The sequence below is a fragment of the Petaurus breviceps genome, unplaced genomic scaffold (genome assembly GCF_028583685.1).
Source record: "Petaurus breviceps papuanus isolate PSGF00001 unplaced genomic scaffold, PetGlider_PUasm1.0 126, whole genome shotgun sequence".
In the NCBI taxonomy this organism is placed as follows: domain Eukaryota; kingdom Metazoa; phylum Chordata; class Mammalia; order Diprotodontia; family Petauridae; genus Petaurus; species Petaurus breviceps.
The window spans coordinates 76,213,098-76,234,926 of NW_027185655.1; the positions used below are offsets into that span (position 1 = coordinate 76,213,098).

The 21,829-nt window shown below is 38.3% G+C and overlaps 1 protein-coding gene across 6 annotated transcripts in view; it reads right to left on the reverse strand.

The window, feature by feature from the left end:
• Positions 1-21,829, reverse strand: part of PALLD (palladin, cytoskeletal associated protein) — a 543,092-nt gene that overhangs the window by 44,452 nt on the left and 476,811 nt on the right. For all 6 annotated transcript variants that reach the window (XM_069097213.1, XM_069097225.1, XM_069097232.1 and 3 more), the window contains one exon: positions 5,193-5,328. In XM_069097213.1, the coding sequence (XP_068953314.1) occupies positions 5,193-5,328 (136 nt within the window). The remainder of the gene's footprint in view (positions 1-5,192; positions 5,329-21,829) is intronic.

Consider the following 21,829-nt stretch of genomic DNA (forward strand, 5'->3'; position numbering starts at 1 on the left):
ACTGAATGACCATATTTTCCCCTGAAACATCATACTCAGTTTTGCTGGGTAGGTGATTCTTGGTTTTAATTCCAGCTCCTTTGCCCTGCGGAATATCATAATCCAAGCCCTTTGATCCCTCAGTGCAGAAACTGCCAGATCCTAAGTTATCCTGATTGTGTTTCCACAATATTCAAATTGTTTCTTCCTGGCTGCTTGTAATATTTTCTTCTTGGTCTGGGAATTCCAGAACCTGGCTATAATATTCTTAGGAGTTTTCTTTTTGGGATCTTTTTTTTCAGGAGGTGATTGGTGGATTCTTTCAACCTCTATTTTGCCCTCTGATTCTAAAACATCAGGGCAGTTTTCCTTGAGAATTTCTTGGAGGATGATTTCTAGTTTCTCTCTTTGATCATGGCTTTCAGGTAGTCCAATAATTTTTAAATTATCTCTCCTGGATCTCTTTTCCAGGTCAGTGGTTTTTCCCATGAGATATTTCACATTGCCTTCTATTCTTTCACTTGTTTGGATCTGTTTAACAGTATTTTGATTTCTCATAAAGTCACTAGCTTCCATTTGTTCCAGTCTAATTCTGAAGGAATGATTCTCCTCAGTGAGCTTTTGAGATTCTTTTTTTCCATCTGGCAAATTTGGCTTTTTAAGGCATTCTTCTCCTCATTGCCTTTTTGAGCTTCTTTTGTCATTTGAGTTAGTCTATTTTTTAAAGTGTTACTTTCCTCAGTCAAGCGGTTGACTCTCATTTCATAATTTTCTTGCATCATTCTCATTTCTCTTCCTAATTTTTCCTCCACTTCTCTTATCTGCTTCTGAAGGTCCTTTGTGGCCTATAATCAGCTTGTATTTTCCTTTGAAGCTTTTGGTGCAGGAGTTCTGACTTCAGTGTCTTCCTCCTGTTCTATGCTTTGATCCCTTTTCTCCCCAAAATAGGAGTCTAATGTTGGATTGCTTTGCTTGGCTTGCTTCCTTTGCCTGTCCATTTTGCCACTCAATTACTTGGCTTTTGGGCTTTTTGCCACTGTAGGACTCTGCCACCAGACAGGGGACCTTTGTTCCAAATGCTGAGGTTTTCTCAGCTGCCAGGGGTATTAGTTGGTTGTCCTCTCTGAAGCCTCCACATGCTCTGGCAAGCTGGACACACACCCCAGGACTTCCACCCTAGACTGGAATCCAGATCCAAGAAGGTTAAAGCAAGAGCATTTGCGAGTAACAGCACTGGCTCCAGTGTCAGGATGACCTGGGGATCAAATCTGGGCTCAGATACTTAGCACCACACCCAGAAATAACTGACCTTGAGTGTAACCTTGAGCAAGTTACTTAACCCTGATTGCTTAAAAAAAAAAAAAAGAAAGCAAGAGCAATTACCCCTCAGACAGGTCACTTGGTCCCCCTACACTCTGCAGGCCAGGAGCTGAAGCTGCCACCATGGGAGTGGCTGCACTGCAGCCCTCAGCAGCTTCTTGCCCTGGGGGAAAAGCCAATACACTCCCAACTATTGGATCCCAAAGTCCACACTACACTGACCTTTCACTTTGTCCTTAGCATCTATGTGTTGATAATTCTGCACTGCCACAGCTGCTGGTGATCCTCCAGCCGGCAGCTGGTCAGGCCTGCCCTGGGGCTAAAACCTCGGAGTGGAGCTGGGCTCGGTTCCCAGTGCCCTGTGCTGGCCCATTCCTGCTAGCCTGCCAGGCTGTCCTCAGCGGGAGGTAAGCTTCTCTGTATCATTTTGTGAGTTCTGTAGCTCCAAAGTTTGTTCAGAGTCCCCTTTTACATGGATTGGAAGTGGTGGGAGCCGGCGCTGCACAGAGGTCCTGTTTCTACTCCGCCATCTTGACTGTGCCCCCCAAGGTGGAATAAATTAATTGCCATGTCTTGCATAGTAAGTCTTGAACACCACACAAAGCTACCTTTCAAAATAGCCATACCACTTCTATTTAAAGTATGTCATTATTAGTTCACAGCAAGACCACTAAGACCAATCTGAAATCTATTCATTAAGGAATAGGCTTTGAGACTAAGTCAGCTGTATTTTAAATTTTGTGTCCTGTGTTAGTGGGTCACTAAGGCAGCCAGTGGACGTAGAGTCAGGAATACATAAATACAAGACCTGATTCAAACACTCACTACCTGTGTGACCCTAGGTAGGTTGCTTAACCTCTCTAGTCTCTTGCAAAATAGGGATAATAATAGCACCGACATCAGCGGGTAGTTGGGAGGCTCAAATGAGATAATATATGTAAATTACTTTGCAAAACACCTTAAAATTCTAAATAAATGTCAGCTACTATTATTACTGTGCCCCAAGGAAATAATAGTTAATTCCTTGTATAAAGAAGCAAAAACAAACAAAAAACAACAACGAAAACCAAAAACCCAAACCCAAAACAACCAAGTGAGAGAATAACATGTTGATATTAGGGAAATCTTTTTTTTTTTTTCTTGAGAATATCTTCTTTCATATAGGGAAACCTTGATTCATTTGTTTTAAGTCAACAAATATGAATATCTCAAAGTACCTTATGAATGCCATTCACTGCTAAACTGGGATGCACTTTTAACTTAATTAATAAGTACAGCCTTGGGGCAGCTAGGTAGTATGGTGAATAGAGTACCAGCCCTGGAGTCAGGAGAACCTGAGTTTAAATCTGGCCTCAGACACAAACTAGCCATGTGACCTTGGGCAAGTCACTTAACCCCAATTGCCCTGCCCTCCAAAAACAGCAAAAAAAAAAAAAGGTACAGCGTGTGGACTTGTTCCAAACAAGAGACATTCCATATTGGAAAAACAAAAAACAAAAAACGGGAAAGGTACCTTTACCTAGCTTGAAGAAGTTGACCAAAGTATTTGTTTTAGTATTTCAAGGGCTTTTAGTTGACAGAGTCAGGGAGCTTTTCCAGATCATTTACACATTCAAGTACTCATTGCAAGAAGTCAATATTTTCTTTTTGTGAAAATCTTCTGCAGGCAGAAGAATTATGGGCAGATTTTCATTTGTGTTCTATTTCTTCCTGAAGTGAAATTAGGATGCTCTCCGAATTAAAATCAGCATTCAGTATCTTTCCTCTGCTTTGGCCATATTATGTATGTTCTGTATTCTCATTTTCTAGTACCCTGATAATAAACATCTTTAGGAAATATGCCTGGAGTAGAGATTTTTTTTTTGTCTCTGAAAGACACTCCTGACCGGGCAAGTTCATACCAACAACGCTTTCTCCTTCTTCCATTTAAAAACCACATACTGATTCATGGTGCTCAGCCCAGACAAAAGCCCAAGAAAGCTTTCTCTCTGCCTGGGAAGCAGCTGAACTCTCTAGTCCCACTTTCCCAACTGCCTTAGAGGACTGGGACCTATTGAGAGACCAGCAGTGAACAATGAGGAGGAAATAGTTCTGTCTAGTGGAGCAGAGAAACCTTCTTATAAGACCCTGAGTTTCTTCATTCAGCTTTTCTGTGGTATAAAGATCAGTTAATTTTTCTCTAGCTGCTTCTTTTTTTTGGGGGGGGGCTGGCTGCTTAGCAAGCTAATAAGAGAATCGAGGGACTTCTGTTTTTAAAAAACTAACTTCATTCTTTCTAATCCCTAGGTCAGCATGTAGCTGTGGTCTGGTACAACTGACTGGAATGGTCTGTGGTGGTGGTGAGAAGAAAACCTATACTAATGAGTAGATGTATCATATAAAAGGTACATGTAGTAACACGTATCAGATTAGCTAACATGACAAAAAAGGAAAATGATAAATGTTGGAGAAGATGTGGGAAAATTGGAACACTAATGCATTGTTGGTGGAGTTGTGAACTGATCCAACCATTCTAGAGAGCAATCTGGAACTATGCCCAAAAGGCTATAAAACTGTGCTTACCCTTTGACCTAGTAATACCACTTCTAGGTCTGTATCCCAAAGAGATCATAAAAACTGGAAAAGGACCCACATGTGCAAAAAATATTCATAGCAGCTCTTTTTGTGGTGGCCAAGAATTGGAAATTGAAGGAAGTCCATCAATTGAGGAATAGCCGAACATGTTGTGGTATACGAATATAATGGAATATTATTGTGCTATAAGAAATGATGAGCAGGCAGACTCCAGACTTCATATAAACCTGGAAAGATTTATATGAACTGATGCGGAGTGAAATGAGCAGAACCAAGAGAACACTGTACATAGTAACAGCCACATTGTATGAGGATTGACTTTGATAGATTTAGCTCTTCTCAGCAATGCAAGGATCTAAGATAACTCCAAAGGCTCAGATTAGAAAATGCTATCCATATCCAGAAAAAAGAACTATGGAGTCTGAATTGCTCTCTCTCTTTCTTTTTGTTTTTTTATTTCTTGTGGTTCTCCCATTAGTTCTAATTTTTCTTTACATCATGACAAATGTGAAAACATGTTTAATATGAATGTATAAGTAGAGCCTATATCAGACTGCACATTGTCTTAGGGAGCAGTGAGGAGAGGGAGGAAATTTAAACCTCAAAATCTTATGGAAGTGAATGCTGAAAAGTAAAAATAAATTAATTTTATTAAAAACACATGTAGGGGGCGGCTAGGTGATACAGTGAGTAAAAGAGCCGGCCCTGAAGTCAGGTGGACCTGAGTCCAGTTCCAGCCTCAGACACTTAGCACCCACACAAAAAAACTAGCTGTGTAACCTTGGGCAAGTTATTTAACTCCAATTGCCTTCCAAAAGGCAAAAAAACCCCCAAAACAAGCAAACAAAAAACCACATGTAGGAGCAGTATTGAAGGTGGGGGGAGGAATGCATATGGCTCTTCTTTCAGAAGCCTTCAACCTATCACATATTCCTGGGTAGATACAAACCACTTCAGAGCTCTCCCCCACCTTCACCTTAATTTGCTTGTATCCCTGCCCTCTCCATCTTTCTTCCTTTCCCCCTCAGACCCAATTCTGCCTTTTTTAATCTCCCCTCAGCATAGCCCAAAGAGGCAAAGGGTTCAGAAGAGTATATCAGAGGCTGTGTGGAGGAAGTATAATGTCATTGCAGTTCTCCTCTTTCCTCCTATGACCCTAATTCCAAACTCAGAATAAGAACTCTGAGATTTAAAGCAAAAGGTAAAACCAAACCCAAAGGATGTTAAGAAATGTGATTAATAAAGTATATGCAACAGCTTTCCAAGCAGCTAACCAAGGGACCCTTTGAAGTCCAAGGCCCACATTTATAATTAAGTACCGGCTGTCCATTGTTTAGAAGGTCCTCTTTGAAGCGAAGCTTCCTTTCAAGGTCTTGAATGACAGCATCCTTTGTGCCTTGAATCTCTTCATCAGAGGCTATCCTAGCAGTTCTGCCAGTCTTCTTTGGAAATCCCCTGCAGGACAAAAAAAATCCTATTGTAATAGGATTCTTAAGGCAGGACTCTTACGGTACGTATGAATCTTTAAGTTTCAGTTCAAACAGAAAGACAGAGCATACAGTCCAACAGCTTACCACTCTCATTCTTTTTCTCTGCTATGTTTGCTGCAAACAGTAATGGAAATAATCATGAAAAGTATTGCTGTAGTTTGAGTAACCTGCTCTTAGAATGTCTGTGGCCTGAAAAGTTGATATGTTTTTACAAAGTCAACATATTTCACTAAAAATAAGTAAGGTCCTTACTAGGACTTTAGTTTTTAGGTTTTAGTCCTGCTTTGGCCACTAAAGGCTATGACCATAATAAGGGATACTTTCATTTTGCATAAACTGATGCCCTGCGATATTAGGTTCATTTCTTTCCCTAGTATTAAATATTCCCTTAAAACCACATGCTTTTCCAGAGGCCCAGGAGATTTAGAACCTCATGAAGTGACCTTGGGCCACTTGGAATTCCAGGAGAAAATTGAATCCCTTCTCCCCCCCTCCCCCAATTTATCTTTGTTGGGGGCAGAGATAACATTCTGAGGCTATGGAAGTAAGGAGTCAATGGTGTTAAGTGTTTGGTACACAGGGATCTTACTTTGTTTAGGTCAAAAGCAAATTGCAGAACCTGTCTACCTGTCTATTGTGTCTTTGTCTTCTCTACCTTGCCCTTCGTCTGCTTGATTTGGACTATAATGAGGATTAGAGAGTAAGTGAGTGAAGTCCATGGTTCCTGAAACAACCACAATTCAGTGTTTTAGTTATAGAATAGACAACCCTGGTAGGAGAGAGACCTAGAAACATGAGAGCATACCATCCACAGCACCTGGTTTTATGAGCATGTACAACAAAATTGATGGAAGCCAGGTTGGACCTGTTGAAATGAGTATTAAAAAGTTGTGCTGCAGAATATTACAGTTTTACCTCCATGGTAAAATAAAAATATTCAATAAACTTGAATGAGAAGAATAATGTTAGGATTCTATAATTCAACCTTCCTACCCATGCTACAATGTGCCCTTATTCCAGATGCATCCCTCAGGGGAAAATAAGTCAAGGAAAAAACCCACATTCAAACAAAACATTAAGTGCCTACTATGCTCCAGGAACTGTGCTAGGCACTGACAATACAAAGAAAGGTGAAAGACAATTCTTGCTGTCAAGGAGCTCACAGTCTAATGGAGGAGACAACATGCAAATAGCTATATACAAACAAGATTTATACAGAATAAATTGGAGATAATGAACAGAGGGAAAGCCTCTTTTTAATTAAGAAGGGCTGGGAAAGATTTCCTATAGAGGCAGGATTTTAGCAGACTTGAGGAAAGTCAGGTAAACCAAGGATATGGCTGCTCCCTACTTCCAATCACTCTCCCAGGATGTTAGGAGCTACAGCTGGCTCAGAATGTTTTTTGGGCTTTCTTTGAATTCTAGGTCTTAGCACTTAACAAAGATTCTTGGGACGATAGAGATTCATAGGCTTTTCTTTGCTGGAAAGCAAAGGTGGATAAACCTTTAACAGTTAAAATCCTCATGAGAAGGAACGGGGAACTGATTTTTTTTATTTCAGTGACTCAAGCAATGAAAATGAGTAATTTCAAATCTAGAAAGCTCCAAAGGACCAAAGTTATAAGGTAAACAGAGTTTTAAATTAAGAGGTTGGAAATAATTATCAGTGAAACCCTTCTTAGCTCTAAATCTATGTTCCTAGGATCTGTTTTCTCATCATTACTCATAAACCACTACATAACTATGAGAATGAAATTGTTCTCATATTAGAACAATTTTATAATTCTATGCTTTACAGAAGGCTATGTACTCTTCTTATGTAAAGAGGGAGAAAACAGATTATTTTCAAGAGAAAAAAACTAAATTGTTAACCAACACAAAAGTATACTACAAATCACCAATAAGAGAAATTACAGATTAAAAAAAACTCTGAGGTTTCATTGTACCTCCATCAAATAAGCAAATATGATAATAGATGAAAATTATAGGGAGGCAGAGTCAAAATGGCGGAGTAAAAACAGGACCTCTGGCAGCTCCGGCTCCCACTACCTCCAATCCATGTAAAGGGGAACTCTGAACAAACTTTGGAGCTACAGAACCCACAAAATGACACAGAGAAGCTAACCTCCCTCTAAGGACAGCTCAGCAGGCTGGCAGGAATCAGCCAGCATAGCACTGTGGGAGCAAAGACCAGCACCACACAGAGGTTTTAGCCCCAGAGTGGGCCTGACCAACCACTGGCTGGAGGGACTCCAGAGTACCAGCAGCTGTGGTGATCCAGAATTATCAACACATAGATGTGAAGGACAAAGTGAGAGGTCAGTGTAGTGTGGACTTTGGGATTCAGTAGTTGGGGGTACATCGGCCTCTTCCCCTGGGGCGAGAAGCCACTGAGGTGCCACAGCGCAGCTGCCCCCACTTGGCAGCTTCAGCTCCTGGCCTGTAGACTGTAGGAGGACCAAGCGACCAGTCTGAGGGGTAATTGCTCTTGCTGTAACCTGCTTGGAGCTGGATTGCGGTCTAGGGTGGAGGTCCTGGGGTATGTGTCCAGCTTGCCAGAGGGTGTGGAGACCTCAGAGAGGGCACCCATCTAATACCTCTGGCAGCTGAGAAAACCCCAGCATTTAGGATGAAGCTCTCCTGTCTGGTGGCAGAGTCCTACTGTGGCAAAAAGCCCAGGGGTCAAGTGACTGAGTGGCGACATGACCAGGTAAAGGAAGCAAACCAAACAAAGCAATCCAACTTTAGACTCCTATTTTGGGGACAAAAAGGATCAAAGCATGGAACAGGAGGAAGACAGTGAAGTCAGAACTCCTGCACCAAAAGCTTCAAAGGAAAATATGATCTGGTTACAGGCCATAGAGGACCTTAAGAAGCAGATAAGAGAAGTGGAGGAAAAATTGGGAAGAGACATGAGAACGATGCAAGAAAATTATGAGATGAGACTCAACAGCCTGACTGAGGAAAATAACACCTTAAAAAATAGACTAACTCAAATGGCAAAAGAAGCTCAAAAAGGCAATGAGGAGAAGAATGCCTTAAAAAGCCAAATTTGCCAGATGGAAAAAGAATCTCAAAAGCTCAATGAGGAGAATCGTTCCTTCAGAATTAGACTGAAGCAAATGGAAGCTAGTAACTTCATGAGAAATCAAAATACTGTTCAACAGATCCAAACAAATGAAAGAATAGAAGGCAATGTGAAATATCTCACTGGAAAAACCACTGACCCAGAAGACAGATCCAGGAGAGATAATTTAAAAATTATTGGACTACTTGAAAGCCATGATCAAAGAGAGAAACTAGAAATCATCCTCCAAGAAATTCTCAAGGAAAACTGCCCTGGTGTTTTAGAACCAGAGGGTAAAATAGAGGTTGAACGAATCCACTGATCACCTCCTGAAAAAGAAAACTCCTAGGAATATTATAGCCAGGTTCCAGAATTCCTAGACCAAGGAGAGAATATTACAAACAGCCAGGAAGAAACAATTTGAATACTGTAGAAACACAATCAGGATAACTCAGGATCTGGCAGCTTCTACACTGAGGGATCGAAGGGCTTGAAATATGATATTCTGCAGGACAAAGGAGCTGGGATTAAAACCAAGAATCATCTACCCAGCAAAACTGAGTATGATGTTTCAGGGTAAAATATGGTCATTCAGTGGAATAGAGGACTTTCAAGCATTTTTGATGAAAAAACCAGAGTTGAATAGAAAATTTGACATTCAGATACAAGAAGCAAGAGAAGCATGAGAAAGTAAACAGGGAAAAGATATCATAAGGAACATATCAAAGTTGGACTATTAACATTCCTACATGGAAAAACGATAATTGTAACTGATGAAACTTTTCTCAGTATGAAAATAGTTGAAGGGAATATATATGAGGTTATATGGACATATGAATACATATGTGAATGTGTGTATATATGTTTACAGGTATACATCGATAGAGGGCACAGGACCAATTTAATAGGAAAGGATGATAATTAAAAGGTGAAATTAAGAGGTGAGAGAGGAATATAATGAGAGGATATGGGAAGAGACAGAATGGTGTAAACTATCTCATATAGAAGAGGCGAGGGAAAATGGTTACAATGGAGGGGAAGAATAGGAAGGCAAAAGGGAATGGGTCAACCTTATTTTCATTGATTTTGGCTCGGGGAGTGAATGAAATACATACTAAATAGGGCATCTCACCCTACAGGATAGTAGGGGGCAAGGGGATGAGAGGGGGGATGATAAGAAGGGAAGGCAGGCTGGGGGAGAACGAAGTTGGAAGCACCCACTTTTGAAAAGGGACAGTATTAAAGTAGAGAATAGAACAAGTGGGGGGTGGGATAGGAAGGAGGTAAATATAGTCAGTCTTACAATATATCTAGTATGTTAATGTTTTGCATTAGCTACACATGTACAACCTATACTGAAGTGCTTATCTTCCCAGTAAGGGTGGGTGACAAGGAAGAAAGGAATGAATCTGAAATTCAAAGTTTTAAAATCAAATGTTAAAAAAATAATATATCTATATCTATATATACTATTATTAATGCTATTTTACATGTAATTGGGAAATAAGATATACAGGCACTGTGGCATAGAGATCCACCATGCCCTACTGGAAAAGTCAAAGGGGGTATGGGAGAAGATATGGGAGAGAGTAGATTGGAGGAGGGGATATCCTGTGGGACTGCTATTTTGGGGCGGTGCAAAGGGGAAAAACGGGAAGAAAATTTGTAACTCAAAATCTGGTGGAAATGAATGATATAAATCAGAATTTAAGAAAGCATTTGAAAAAATAGATGAAAATTATAAATGATGGAGGGAATGTAGGAAGATTGGAATATGAATGCACTGTTGTTGGACATGTGAACTGACCCAATTATTCTGGAAAACATAGAATCATACATGACTTAAGTATCACTACTAAGCACATACCCCAAAGATGTCAAACACATAAATGTCTCATATATTGCAAACTATTTTTTGCAGAAGCAAAATACCTGAAACTAAGTTCATCAATTGGTAAATGACCGAATAAATTTCAATGTATTGATGTAATGGAATATTTTTGTGTCAAAAGCAACAACTATGAAAAATTCAGAGAAATTTAGGATTTGTATGAAGTGGGCAGAACCAAGAGAACAATTTTCACAATGGTCACACTAATGTAAAAGAACACTGTACATATAGGACAACAGAATCCTGATCAATAAAACTGCCAATTTGTATTATAGAGGCTCAACAATGAAAGAAACCTTCCTTCTCTCTGCAGAGAGGTGGTAGACTATAGGAATAGGGCACTTTCAGACATGGAAAATATGTAGGCTTGTTTTGCCTAAGTATATATTCTTGTGGGGAAGTAACAATCTCTCTGGCCAAAATATGGCATAAAACTTGACAGATACTCATGATGAAAGCAAGAATAAAAAGACAGGTAGATGGGAATAAAATGACCTGATCTTATAAACTTACATTTTATTCTGGCTTGACTTAATTTACATTCTAAACCAGAAAATGTTCAACCTTACATTAGAGAGTTGGATCTTTCAGACAAAAAAGCCAAGACAATTTTAGCCAGAGAGTGCTCTGCCTGGCTTTTGTTACATGCATATGTTTGGTTCTGGCTAAAAAGGTATTTCTCTTCCAAGGCTACCAGAATGAAGCTGGTCCACAGGTGACCCTGAACTGATGAAGCCAGGCAGCAGGGAGGAACATTTAGAAAACACTGCTGAGCGAATTTGACACCAACCCAAGACTACAGGTAACCAACAGAGCAGGATTTAACTGAGTCCATGTGCCCAGTATTACCAGGAGATAAGCTGAGCAACATGCCCAATAGAAAGGTCTCACCAAATGGGAGCATGAGAAGACGTGAGTTATCTTGTAAGAATTGTCCCTTCATGTGTATAAGCTGGCTACTTGTATACTCTGTATCTGTAACACATATGATCCCTGTTGCATGTTCAATCTTTCAGTGTATATATTTGTGGGAGAGGGTGCACCAGATTTCTGTGGTGAAATGTTCCATATTGCCTTTCCTTACTGTGCTTTTTCATTAATGCCTTTATTCTGATTTGTGTCCTCTGGCTAATTAAAGAAAAAGGACACGTCATTGGGGGTTCATTATAATTCAGAGTAGAAGTGTCAAACTCTAAAATCTGAATTGGGTTATAGCTTTAAAAATTACAACATAGATTTTCTACAAAATAAAACAAAATTATAATACATTTTATATCTTCTTCTGAATCTGTGTACTTACAAAACTTAGTTGCTTTCATTTTCTTTTTAAATATAGTTATACATACATCTACAGCATATATATTCAGGTACTTGATAAACTGCTTTTTGAATAGAAATAAACTGGTTTATCTTCACTGAAAAATGTGGTTTTAAGTACCTATCTTTTTTCCACACAATGGCCTAACTCTTTTGAAAAATGTCATTGTGAAAACTTTTCCAAGTCCTTTTTCACCCTGAAACAGAATATTTAGTTTTCTTGGATAGGTAATTCTTGATTCATGATGTCATGCATGTTTTTAATTTTATACACATTATATTTAATTTCGCCATTCATTCCTTGTCCCCTTGGAGAAATCTTCTATGATCTTGATTGATGATCCTTGGTCAAATTTATTTTCCTTCTTGCAGCTTGCAGGATTACATTCTTGTCACTGTGTTGTTGGAGTTTATTCATGTATCTTTGACAGTTAAATTTAAAAATTTTCTATATCAGAGTTGTGTTGTTTGTATTTTCTCTCTTGCTTTGGATAATTCCAGAAAGGCTTCTTAAATGATTTCCTAGAATATAGTACTGATGTTTTATTTTTCCATGACAGTAAACCTGAGATTGATTCATTTTGACCTATTTTCCTTATCAGTCACTTGTATCCTATTTGGTCAATTCTATCTAATTTTTTCAACAGTCATGGACCTACCATTTGTTGCTTCTATTTTTTCAAAATTTCTATAATGGTCAGTCATTATTTCTTCCTGGTCTTTTTAAGCCTAAAACTCCAGTCTTAGATCCTTTCATGATTTAATATATTTTTAAGCAAATTTTCTTATGATTTTCTTTATAAGTGTTAATTCTTACTTAATCTCTATCATCTACTCCCTTAAGACTTCCTCTTAGGACATCTTACATTGTATATTTCTCCATCTTTGTGACTTCTAGTACTTTAGTTGTTTTAGTTACCCCTTAGTTTTGTTCTGTTTTTAAATTTGTACTGGCACGCTGCTTTGCTAACTCTTCTTTCTTTTCTTTTTTACAGCAAATGTTAACTACCCTGAGTAGTTTTTAGCCGTCATTTTTCTCCTTTTTCTTTAATGCAGTTAGTCTTTTTTTAAAGGAAAATGTGAAAAGCATGATTATTTTGTAATTTTTCCTCTTAATTGGAAATCTGTTTTTGACCCTTAAACACAGGAAGATAATTCAATCTTTTGTGGATCTACTATTTCATAAGGGTGGTAGGTACTCTACTGGTATAGACTGAAACATCCTTTTGCCTCAGTTTACTGTCTTAGTGGTTAGCTGTGGCTGAGGAAGGAAAAAACCCTGCTCCTGGGGAAGTCAACCTTGTGAGGCACAAGGGAATCATGTGGTGTTTTAGGGATTTTATTATGGGTATGATTGGGTAAACTGAGACAGAATTAAAGACAGGAAGACCTTGGGTTGCACTAAGGTCTAATCATGAGGTAATGAGGACCTGGATTAAAATGGTGGCAATGGGAATGAGAATGGAAAGAGTAAATGAATCGATACATTTTGAAGGAAGGAATGAGAGAATTTGTTGATACATTGGATAAAAGAGGATGAATATGAGGGAAGAGTCAAAAGAATTCTAATCTTTCTAGAAGAAGAATATATTGGTAACAGCAACAGAGAAATAAGGCAGTAGGGAATGAGTAAGAGAGCCAGGACCAGTATTAGCAGGGGGCATGGAAGAGATGGTACACATAGGATGAATGAGCTTTCCTCTCATAAAACTTCTGCCAATTGCGTTTGTTTGGACATTTAGTGACTGTTAAATGAAAAGCTAAATCATGCTAAGACACACACAATGCAAGCTGGCTGTGGGCATACCTTCCCCAACTTTTTGCATGAAATACTCCTGTTATTCCAGGATTGAGCCTTTCTCTGTGCTTAGGTTAACAACTGTGCATGTTAAGGATGCTAGTCTCCCCACCCTAACAGCCAAGGTTAACTACTGTTTCATGAGGGATCCAAATGAAACTTATTTTTTAATTTAAACTCAGACCTCAAAGTGGAAAAAAGGATTATTTATCCCACTTTCCAACCCCAATTCACAGATTAGAAGCAATCTATCAGAGAACAAAAGGAAGAACTAGTCTAAAGGTACAAGGGATAACTCTTCTGAAATGGTCTGCAAAAAAAGAAACTGGGTGACTGAAAGCAGGAACCTGCACAAAGACCTCATACACAAACCTTATGCCAAAACAAATGCAACTCATGAAAGGCTTCACATAGTAAATAAAACAGGGTAAATACTCTTGCTCCAAATGAACAAAATCTATTATTGGCAAGTTTGTTTTTGCTTCAATACTATGCCAGCTGTCATATTTTTAGTTAATATTCATATGTTTGGAAAAAACATATACTAAACACATACACATACAAAAGCATCTGGAAAATAAAATCTTCCAGATGCAGTCATTGTAAAATCAAAGGAGGCATTTTTTTTGGTTGGCTACTGAATCAACCCTGAGAATATCCCTCCCTTGAAAGAGTATTCTAGGTCAGTACTGTCAGCACATATCAGGAACTCCTAAACCTCCAGAGCACAACTTGGATTTAAAAGATTATGTGTCTGTCTACTAATTGAAAAGTCAGTTTTTTTCCCCTACTGAAAATTCTCTTTATTTCTTAATCAGTGAGTCATAGTGATGAGTCAAACTAAGAGACGTAGTGGTAAGTTCATGCGATCGTAGATTTAGAACTATTAACTTTACTTATAAAGTTGAAGATGTACCCCCATAGAAATCAATTTGACCAAGATATAATTAAAAGCACACTTGGAAATGTAACAAACTTGTAATCACATATTTAGAGGAGAATTCAGAATTGCTTCTGGACAATGTTACCTAATAGGCTCTCTAACCAATCAATCATTAACACACTCACATACATACTTACTTTCCAATGCATTTAGTAAGTGAGCAGATAAAGCCGTCAAACCCCCTCCCCAAATAATATGATGAAAATTTCCCTATATGGTTCCTAATCTCACAGTTGAAAACAGACTCTGAGGTATGCCATGACCTTTGAGGCTGAATTGTCTTAGAAGTAAATAATTAAATATATAGGGATTTTCTGTGAATATGAGTGAAAAACAATATATGTAAATTAATATACAAATATTAAAAAATCTGTACTGGAGCTTGCATGAGAAAGCAAGCTAATCAGTTCACTGGAATATGTGTCTTCTCTTCCTTTGAATGAATTGCCTTCCTTGAGTTAATTCTACACATTGGAGGTCAATGTTTAGTCTAAGATAGGAGTTTATCCTTACTTTCCTCTCCCATTTCACTTGTTTCCTGGGGGGGTGTATTAAAATGGCCCACTGTGTTCCCATTAAAGCACTGTTTCAACAGCAATTAGAACAAAGTAAAATTCCTTGGACCACTTGGTGATCCCCAATGTCTATTGGATAATCATTCATGTTTAAGCACACAATACTGTGGGAAGGCTAGTTTTGGTCCTGGTCTCAGACAATCTAGATGGTGAAGGTTTCAAGATCATGTTATCTCTCAGCTTTCTGCTTGGCCAGTATGGTAGGTAGTAGGGGTAAGGTAAAGTAAGTGGGAGGGAAGCTAGTAGTGACTGAACTTCTTGGGAAACTCCAAACACCAGTCTTGAATTTTGTTGTAGGGGAAGCCCAGGACAGAACCCCAGCTAGTAAGTATCTAGATATTCGTTCATTCATTCATCATTCATTATGCTTCAAAAGAAGCCCCTAGACAGTATAGATATCCTACTGTTTGCCACTTCAAGGCCAAGTGGTTTAAGAGTTCATGGTCAATAAGTGGGCCAATGGAGAGAACCCTTGACCCTACAGAAGACCTGAGTTCCAATGAAGCTTCTGACAACTTATTAGCTGTGTGACTTTGGGCAAGAGACTTAACATGTTCACCTCAGTTTCCTCAAATGTAAAATGTGGATAATAATATCACCTACCTCCCCGGGTTGTTTTGAGGATGAAATGAGATAAAATTGCTAACGTGCTAGCACAGTGTCTGGCATGTAGTAGGTACTATATAAACATTAGCTATTATTACTATTAGTTGAGACTAAGGGTTGGTAATTCTTGGTAATCCAAACCTTTTCTGATGCTATATTCATTCCTTCACCTTTGTCCTTTCTGAGCTTTGGAAGTAGCCTTTAAAAAAATACCAGAATTATTTTTGGACTCCCTCCCCTGAAGCCTCCCCCCTACCCTACAACATCCTTTCATAATTAAATCCTCTTATACAAAGAAAAAAAGAATTGCTAAGCAAAAACAGTGTCCATATCTGATAATGTATAATGTAAGGTACAAATACAACATTCTCCCTGGCCTGGCAGCTAAAATTGTTGAAATATTTTTCATGATCTGTTCTCTGGGACCATCATCAGAACTTATCTTTAAGTGACCTTTTTATTTACATTGTAGTCATTATCTTTCAGTCAATAAGTGTTTACTGAGGCACTGAGAGATGTTCTAGGAATACAAAGAAAGGCAAAAATGTGGACCCAGCCCAAAAGGGGCTCTAATTGCATTTGCTTTTTTCTCCTGAATTCTAATTATTTCATTCTGCACCCATATATACAAGTCTTCCCTATGTTTCTTTGAGTTACTTGTATTCATAACTGCTCACTGAGGAGGTGTCAGACATTGGACCATAATACTCCTGGGTACAGCTGAATCAGATTAAAAAGTAATTGGGAAATATTTAACAAAATAAATAAAAATAAAATATAACAGAGATAATGTTAATTTGTGGTTTTCTAAGTTAATATGTTGCCTGCAGGGATCCATTCTATTGAGTCTGACACCACTGGCTTTACATTCATAGCTTAGACTTTCTTTAGGCATTCCATAAATGATAAGCACCCACTTAAAGTTCTTTGTTTTGCTGTGTGTTGCTGTGTGTGTCTATTTATTTATTTATTTGGTATGCATTAGACCTCTCTGTTTTTTATACACTCCATGCACTACATGGGAAATAGTTATTTTCAAAGAGCCTTGTCCTTTAGAAGCCAATTTAAAGATTGCTGAGGGTGAAGGGGTTAGATAGAGAGTGGACAGTGACACTTATGTGATGGTAGGAACCACATGGCTCAATATTTCTCACATGCTTGACATCTGAGTTAATATGCTGGAAGTAATACTCCATTTGTATATCTCAAAGCCCACAAAAAGACACTATTCCATTTTTAACACACAAAAAACCTCTGAAACAAAAAAAAACCTGTAGAACCATGATTTGTGTCATTTGGTGGATAGGGGCATGATTCTAGCTACTTGTGAAAGGTTATTTTTATTTGGGCATTTCAGACTCTCTGTGATCCCATTTGGAGTTTTTCTAGGCAAAGATACTTGAACGGTTTGCTATTTCCTTCTCCAGCTCATTTTACAGATGAGGAAACTGAGTTAAGTGATTTGCACAGGGTCACATGACTAGTAAGTGTCTGAGGCCTGATCTGAACTCAGGAAGATGAGCCTTCCTGCTTCCCAGACCACTGTTCTATCCACTACACCACCTAACTGCCCAACAAACAATTAAGAATAAGCTATCATTTCATCAGGCTCTGTAGATAGGGACTCACTTCTCAATCAGATTTAATAAAGTGGAAAAAAAAATCGGTAAATATGCCGCTGCATTAGATAGAATGCTAGGTCTGGGGTCAGGAAAACATGAATTCAAATCTGACCTCAGATACTTACTAGTTGTGTGACCCTGGTTTTTTCAAATATAAAATGGGGAAACTAACAGTACCTACCTACCTCACAGTGTTGTGAAGACCTAGTGAAATAATATTTGGAAGGGGCTTTGTACAATGCCCAGGGCATCGTAGGCACTATATAAATGCTTATTCTCTTCCCCCCACCCTGGAACTTAATGTAATATTACTGTGTTTGAAGAAATTATAAACATGATGAATACAGAGAAGCATGGTAAGACCCATGAACAAATGAAAAGTGAAGTACACAGAACCGGGAAAACCACATACTCAATGACTACTTCAATATAAAAATGGAATGAACAACACCACCAAAATAACTGAAATTGAATGTTATGAAACTATAAAAACTAAACTTGGCCCCATAGAAGAGATGTAAAAAAAAGACAACCTGACCCCTATTCTATTCCTTTGCAGAGGCGGAGGTCTACCAGTGTAGAACACTGCAAATAGCATTAGGCTTTTTCTGGGTGTCAACTGATTTTGAATTTTTCTCTTCTTTCTAATTAAATATTTCTTCATTATAATTAGCATTTATATGATGTGTTAAGACTGGTCAAGTACTTTACCTATATTGTCTCACTTGATCCTTACAACAACCCTATGAGGTAGACATTATTATTTTCATTTTACTGATGAGAAAACAGGCTAAGAAAGGTTGCCCAGGATCACACAAGTGTCAAAGGCAGGTTTTGAACTCAGGTCTCTTTGACTCTAAATATGGCACTCTAACTGCAGCACCACCTATTGCCTTGACATAAGAGAGAGTTCAAAAACTGTTTTTAAAAAAGTATGCTACCATGCTACTCTTACACAAACATAATCCCAATTATGTGATTCTTCAAGGATCCTTTAATACTATCAGGGCTATTAAAATAGCATGAGTTTAATCAATGCTCATTTGTAGCCTACTCAAATGCTTGAGTAACTTGAATAAAACAATCCAGCTAAAACCATAAGCAATTTTTTTGTTTGCTCATTTTGAAGTTGTTATTTTGGTCTAGAAATACCAAGCATCAATTATGTGGGACCATATTAAAATGTGCACACGCACACACACACACACAATTCATTCCTTGTAGTGTCACTTGATTTTTTATTATGAACTTAACTAATAACACTCTGTCTAAACATGACCACATCCATAGACAAAGAAGAATAGAAAAAGAGGAAAAGAGTATGAGTCTGTTCCAGCTTCTTTGCAAGGTCATAACAACATTGATTGTCCCCTTTCTAAACTTTCTTCTTATTTTTATGTTTCTTTGATGTTCTTTCCTTTTTTTCTTTCACTATTTCTATTCCCCTAAACGTCTCCCTCCACCAAAAAAACAAAAACCTTAACCAAATAAAAGCTCTCTCTTGTTACAAATAAATATAATTAAGCAAAGTAAACGTACACATTGTATTTGTCTGAAAGTATACATCTCATTATGCATTGTTAGCTCCTCACCTCTCTGCCAAGGCAAAATCTGAAAGTCAGACCAGTTCCTCTTGGTAACTGGCGTGACCACAGGATCCCTTATCCTCTGTGTGACTATTTCTTTTATGCTGAATGACAATTTGGTTCCTCCTACCTATTCCCTATGAGAATGGGAGAAGAGGGAGGAGTAATGAGATAATGTCTGCACAGTGCTTAGAGTTCCTGGAGAATGCAAGTGATTATTAATACATTTCTGGCAGATGCAGGCTCTGGCTTGTGGAGGCCTTGGGTGTAACATTTCAAAGCTAAGGATCTAATTATATGAAAGGGACAATTATAGGTAGAAAGCAGTGTGTGGCACTCTCTCTGGCCATGTAGCACTCCCATATGATAAAAGGTCATGGGAATGTGAAGGTGACTGAGAAACTTAGTGTAACCCCTAGTGATGGTGGAAGTCTAGGTTTTACCCCCCACAGACTTGGAGAAGGAGGGCAGGCCAGCTGCTTAGCCTCCAAGAGAAGTAGAAATGTTTCTCTGTGTAGAATTCCTTAATGCATAAGATTCCAAACACCTCTTAACAGTTTGACTTACAGCATCAAAGGAGGCTAACAGCAAATGGAAGCAAATGAACCATCAGCAACAGGGAGGCAGAGGACGTTAATTTAACAAGAATACAAAAGGATTCCTTCCTGAGGTTGTGTGTTTTTGTCACTCCACTCCCCCCCCCCCCCACACGAACAGTTTAGTTGACTTAATAGTACTATGTTTGTGTCTGTCAACAGCTTTGTGTGGGGGACAATATTTTCTCTGTCAGTGACCCTGGAAACACTAGTGAAGAATGTGACTGCCTGCCTAAGGAAGGAGTGCAGAAAAGCTGAACCTGCTGAAGTTTTCTAAAGTCACCATCAGTTCATGGTTGTTTCACTTGAGTTTGCTCCTAGTGTGAAGAGAAACTCGAGCCATTTGAAAAATGTTATTATTTTTAATGAGATATTTTAAATAATTGTAAGGCATTCCTAGCTTTAGTTGCCTGTCTTTTTGACTTCTGCTGCCCACATCTATGAGGTACAGGATTCCACCTTTGCAGAATAATGGGAGCTCAGCATATACAGAACTATTGATTAGAGTAGGGCTCTAATCTAATTAAACCTTGGCTCTGTTAATTTTTTAAAAAGAATTTTTATACCTGTAATGAAATATAATGGGTTTCTTTGTCAACCTATGCATTTAAAAAAGTTTGATAACCCCTGGCATAGAAGCATCTTTGGTTTTCAAGAGAAAAGATTAAATATGTATAAGCTTATGATGGAAAAGCAGGTTCCTTATGGCTTAGAAGTTTAAATATCTAATACATGCACACATGCACACATGCACACACACATTAGCCTACATTTCATGCCTTCTCATTTTCTTCTAAACCCTCTGTAATCTGACTTCTGACTTCATTATTGAACTGAAATCATTCTCTCCAAAGTCACCAATGATCTCTTGTCAATTCTAATGGCATTTTTCTTTTTTAAAAAATGCTTTATTAACTTTTGATTTACATAATTCATTTCTGCCAGATTCTGAGTTACAAATTTTCTCCCCGTTTTCCCCCTACCCACCTCCCAAAAATAGCAGTCCCACAGGATATCCCCTCCTCCAATCTGCTCTCTCCCATATTTTCTCCCATACCCCTTTCGACTTTTCCAGTGGATCTCTATGTTCCAGTGCCTGTATATCTTATTTCCCAATTACATGTAAAATAGTATTGATAATAGTATATATACATACATATTTGAATATTTGATTTTAAAACTTTGAATTCCAGATTGATTCCCTTCCTCCCTTGTCACCCAACCTTAACTGGGAAGATAAGCAGTTCAGTATAGGATGTACATGTATGGCTAATGCAAATCAATAACATAGTAGATATATTGTAAAAGACTGACTATATTTCCCTCCCTTCTATCCCACCTCCCAATTGTTCTGTTCTCTACTTTGATCCCGTCCCTTTTCAAAAGTGGGTGCTTCCAACTTCCCTCCCCCCAGCTTGCCCTCCCATCATCCCCCCTCTCATCCCCTTCCCCCCCTACTCTCCTGGAGGGTGAGATACCTTATTTAGTGTGTATTTCATTCCCTCCCCAAGCCAAATTCAATGAGAATAAGGTTGACCCCATTCCCTTTTGCCTTCCTATTCTTCCCCTTCATTGTAACCATTTCCCCTTGCCTCTTCTGTATGAGATAGTTTACCCCGTTCTGTCTCTCCCCATCTCCTCTCATTATATTCCTCTCACCTCTTAATTTCACCTTTTAAGTATCATCCCTTCCTGTTAAATTGATCCTGTGACCTCTATCTATGCATACCTGTAAACATATATACACACATTCACATATGTATTCATATGCCCATATAACCTCACATATAGACATATATATATATATATATATATATATATATATATATATATTCCCTTCAACTACTGAGAAAAGATTCATAAGTTACAATTATTGTTTTTCCACATAGGAATGTTAATAGTTCAACTTTGATAAGTTCCTTATGCTTTCTTTTCCCTGTTTACCTTCTCATGCTTCTTGTATCTGAATGTCAAATTTTCTGTTCAACTCTGGTTTTTTCAGCAAGAATGCTTGAAAGTCCTCTATTCCACTGAATAACCATATTTTTCCCTGAAACACGATACTCAGTTTTGCTGGGTAGGTGACTCTTAGTTTTAATCCCAGCTCCTTTGCCCTTTGGAATATCATATTCCAAGCCCTTCGATTCCTCAGTGTAGAAGCTGCCAGATCCTGGGTTATCCTGATTGTGTTTCCACAATATTCAAATTGTTTCTTCCTGGCTGTTTGTAATATTTTCTCCTTGGTCTGGGAATTCCGGAAATTGGCTATAATATTCCTAGGAGTTTTCTTTTTGGGATTTTTTTCAGCAGGTGATCTGTGGATTCTTTCAACCTCTATTTTGCCCTCTGATTCTAAAACATCAGGGGAGTTTTCTTTGAGAACTTCCTAGAGGTTGATTTCTAGGTTCTTACTTTGATCATGGCTTTCAGGTAGTCCAATAATTTTTAAATTATCTCTCCTGGAT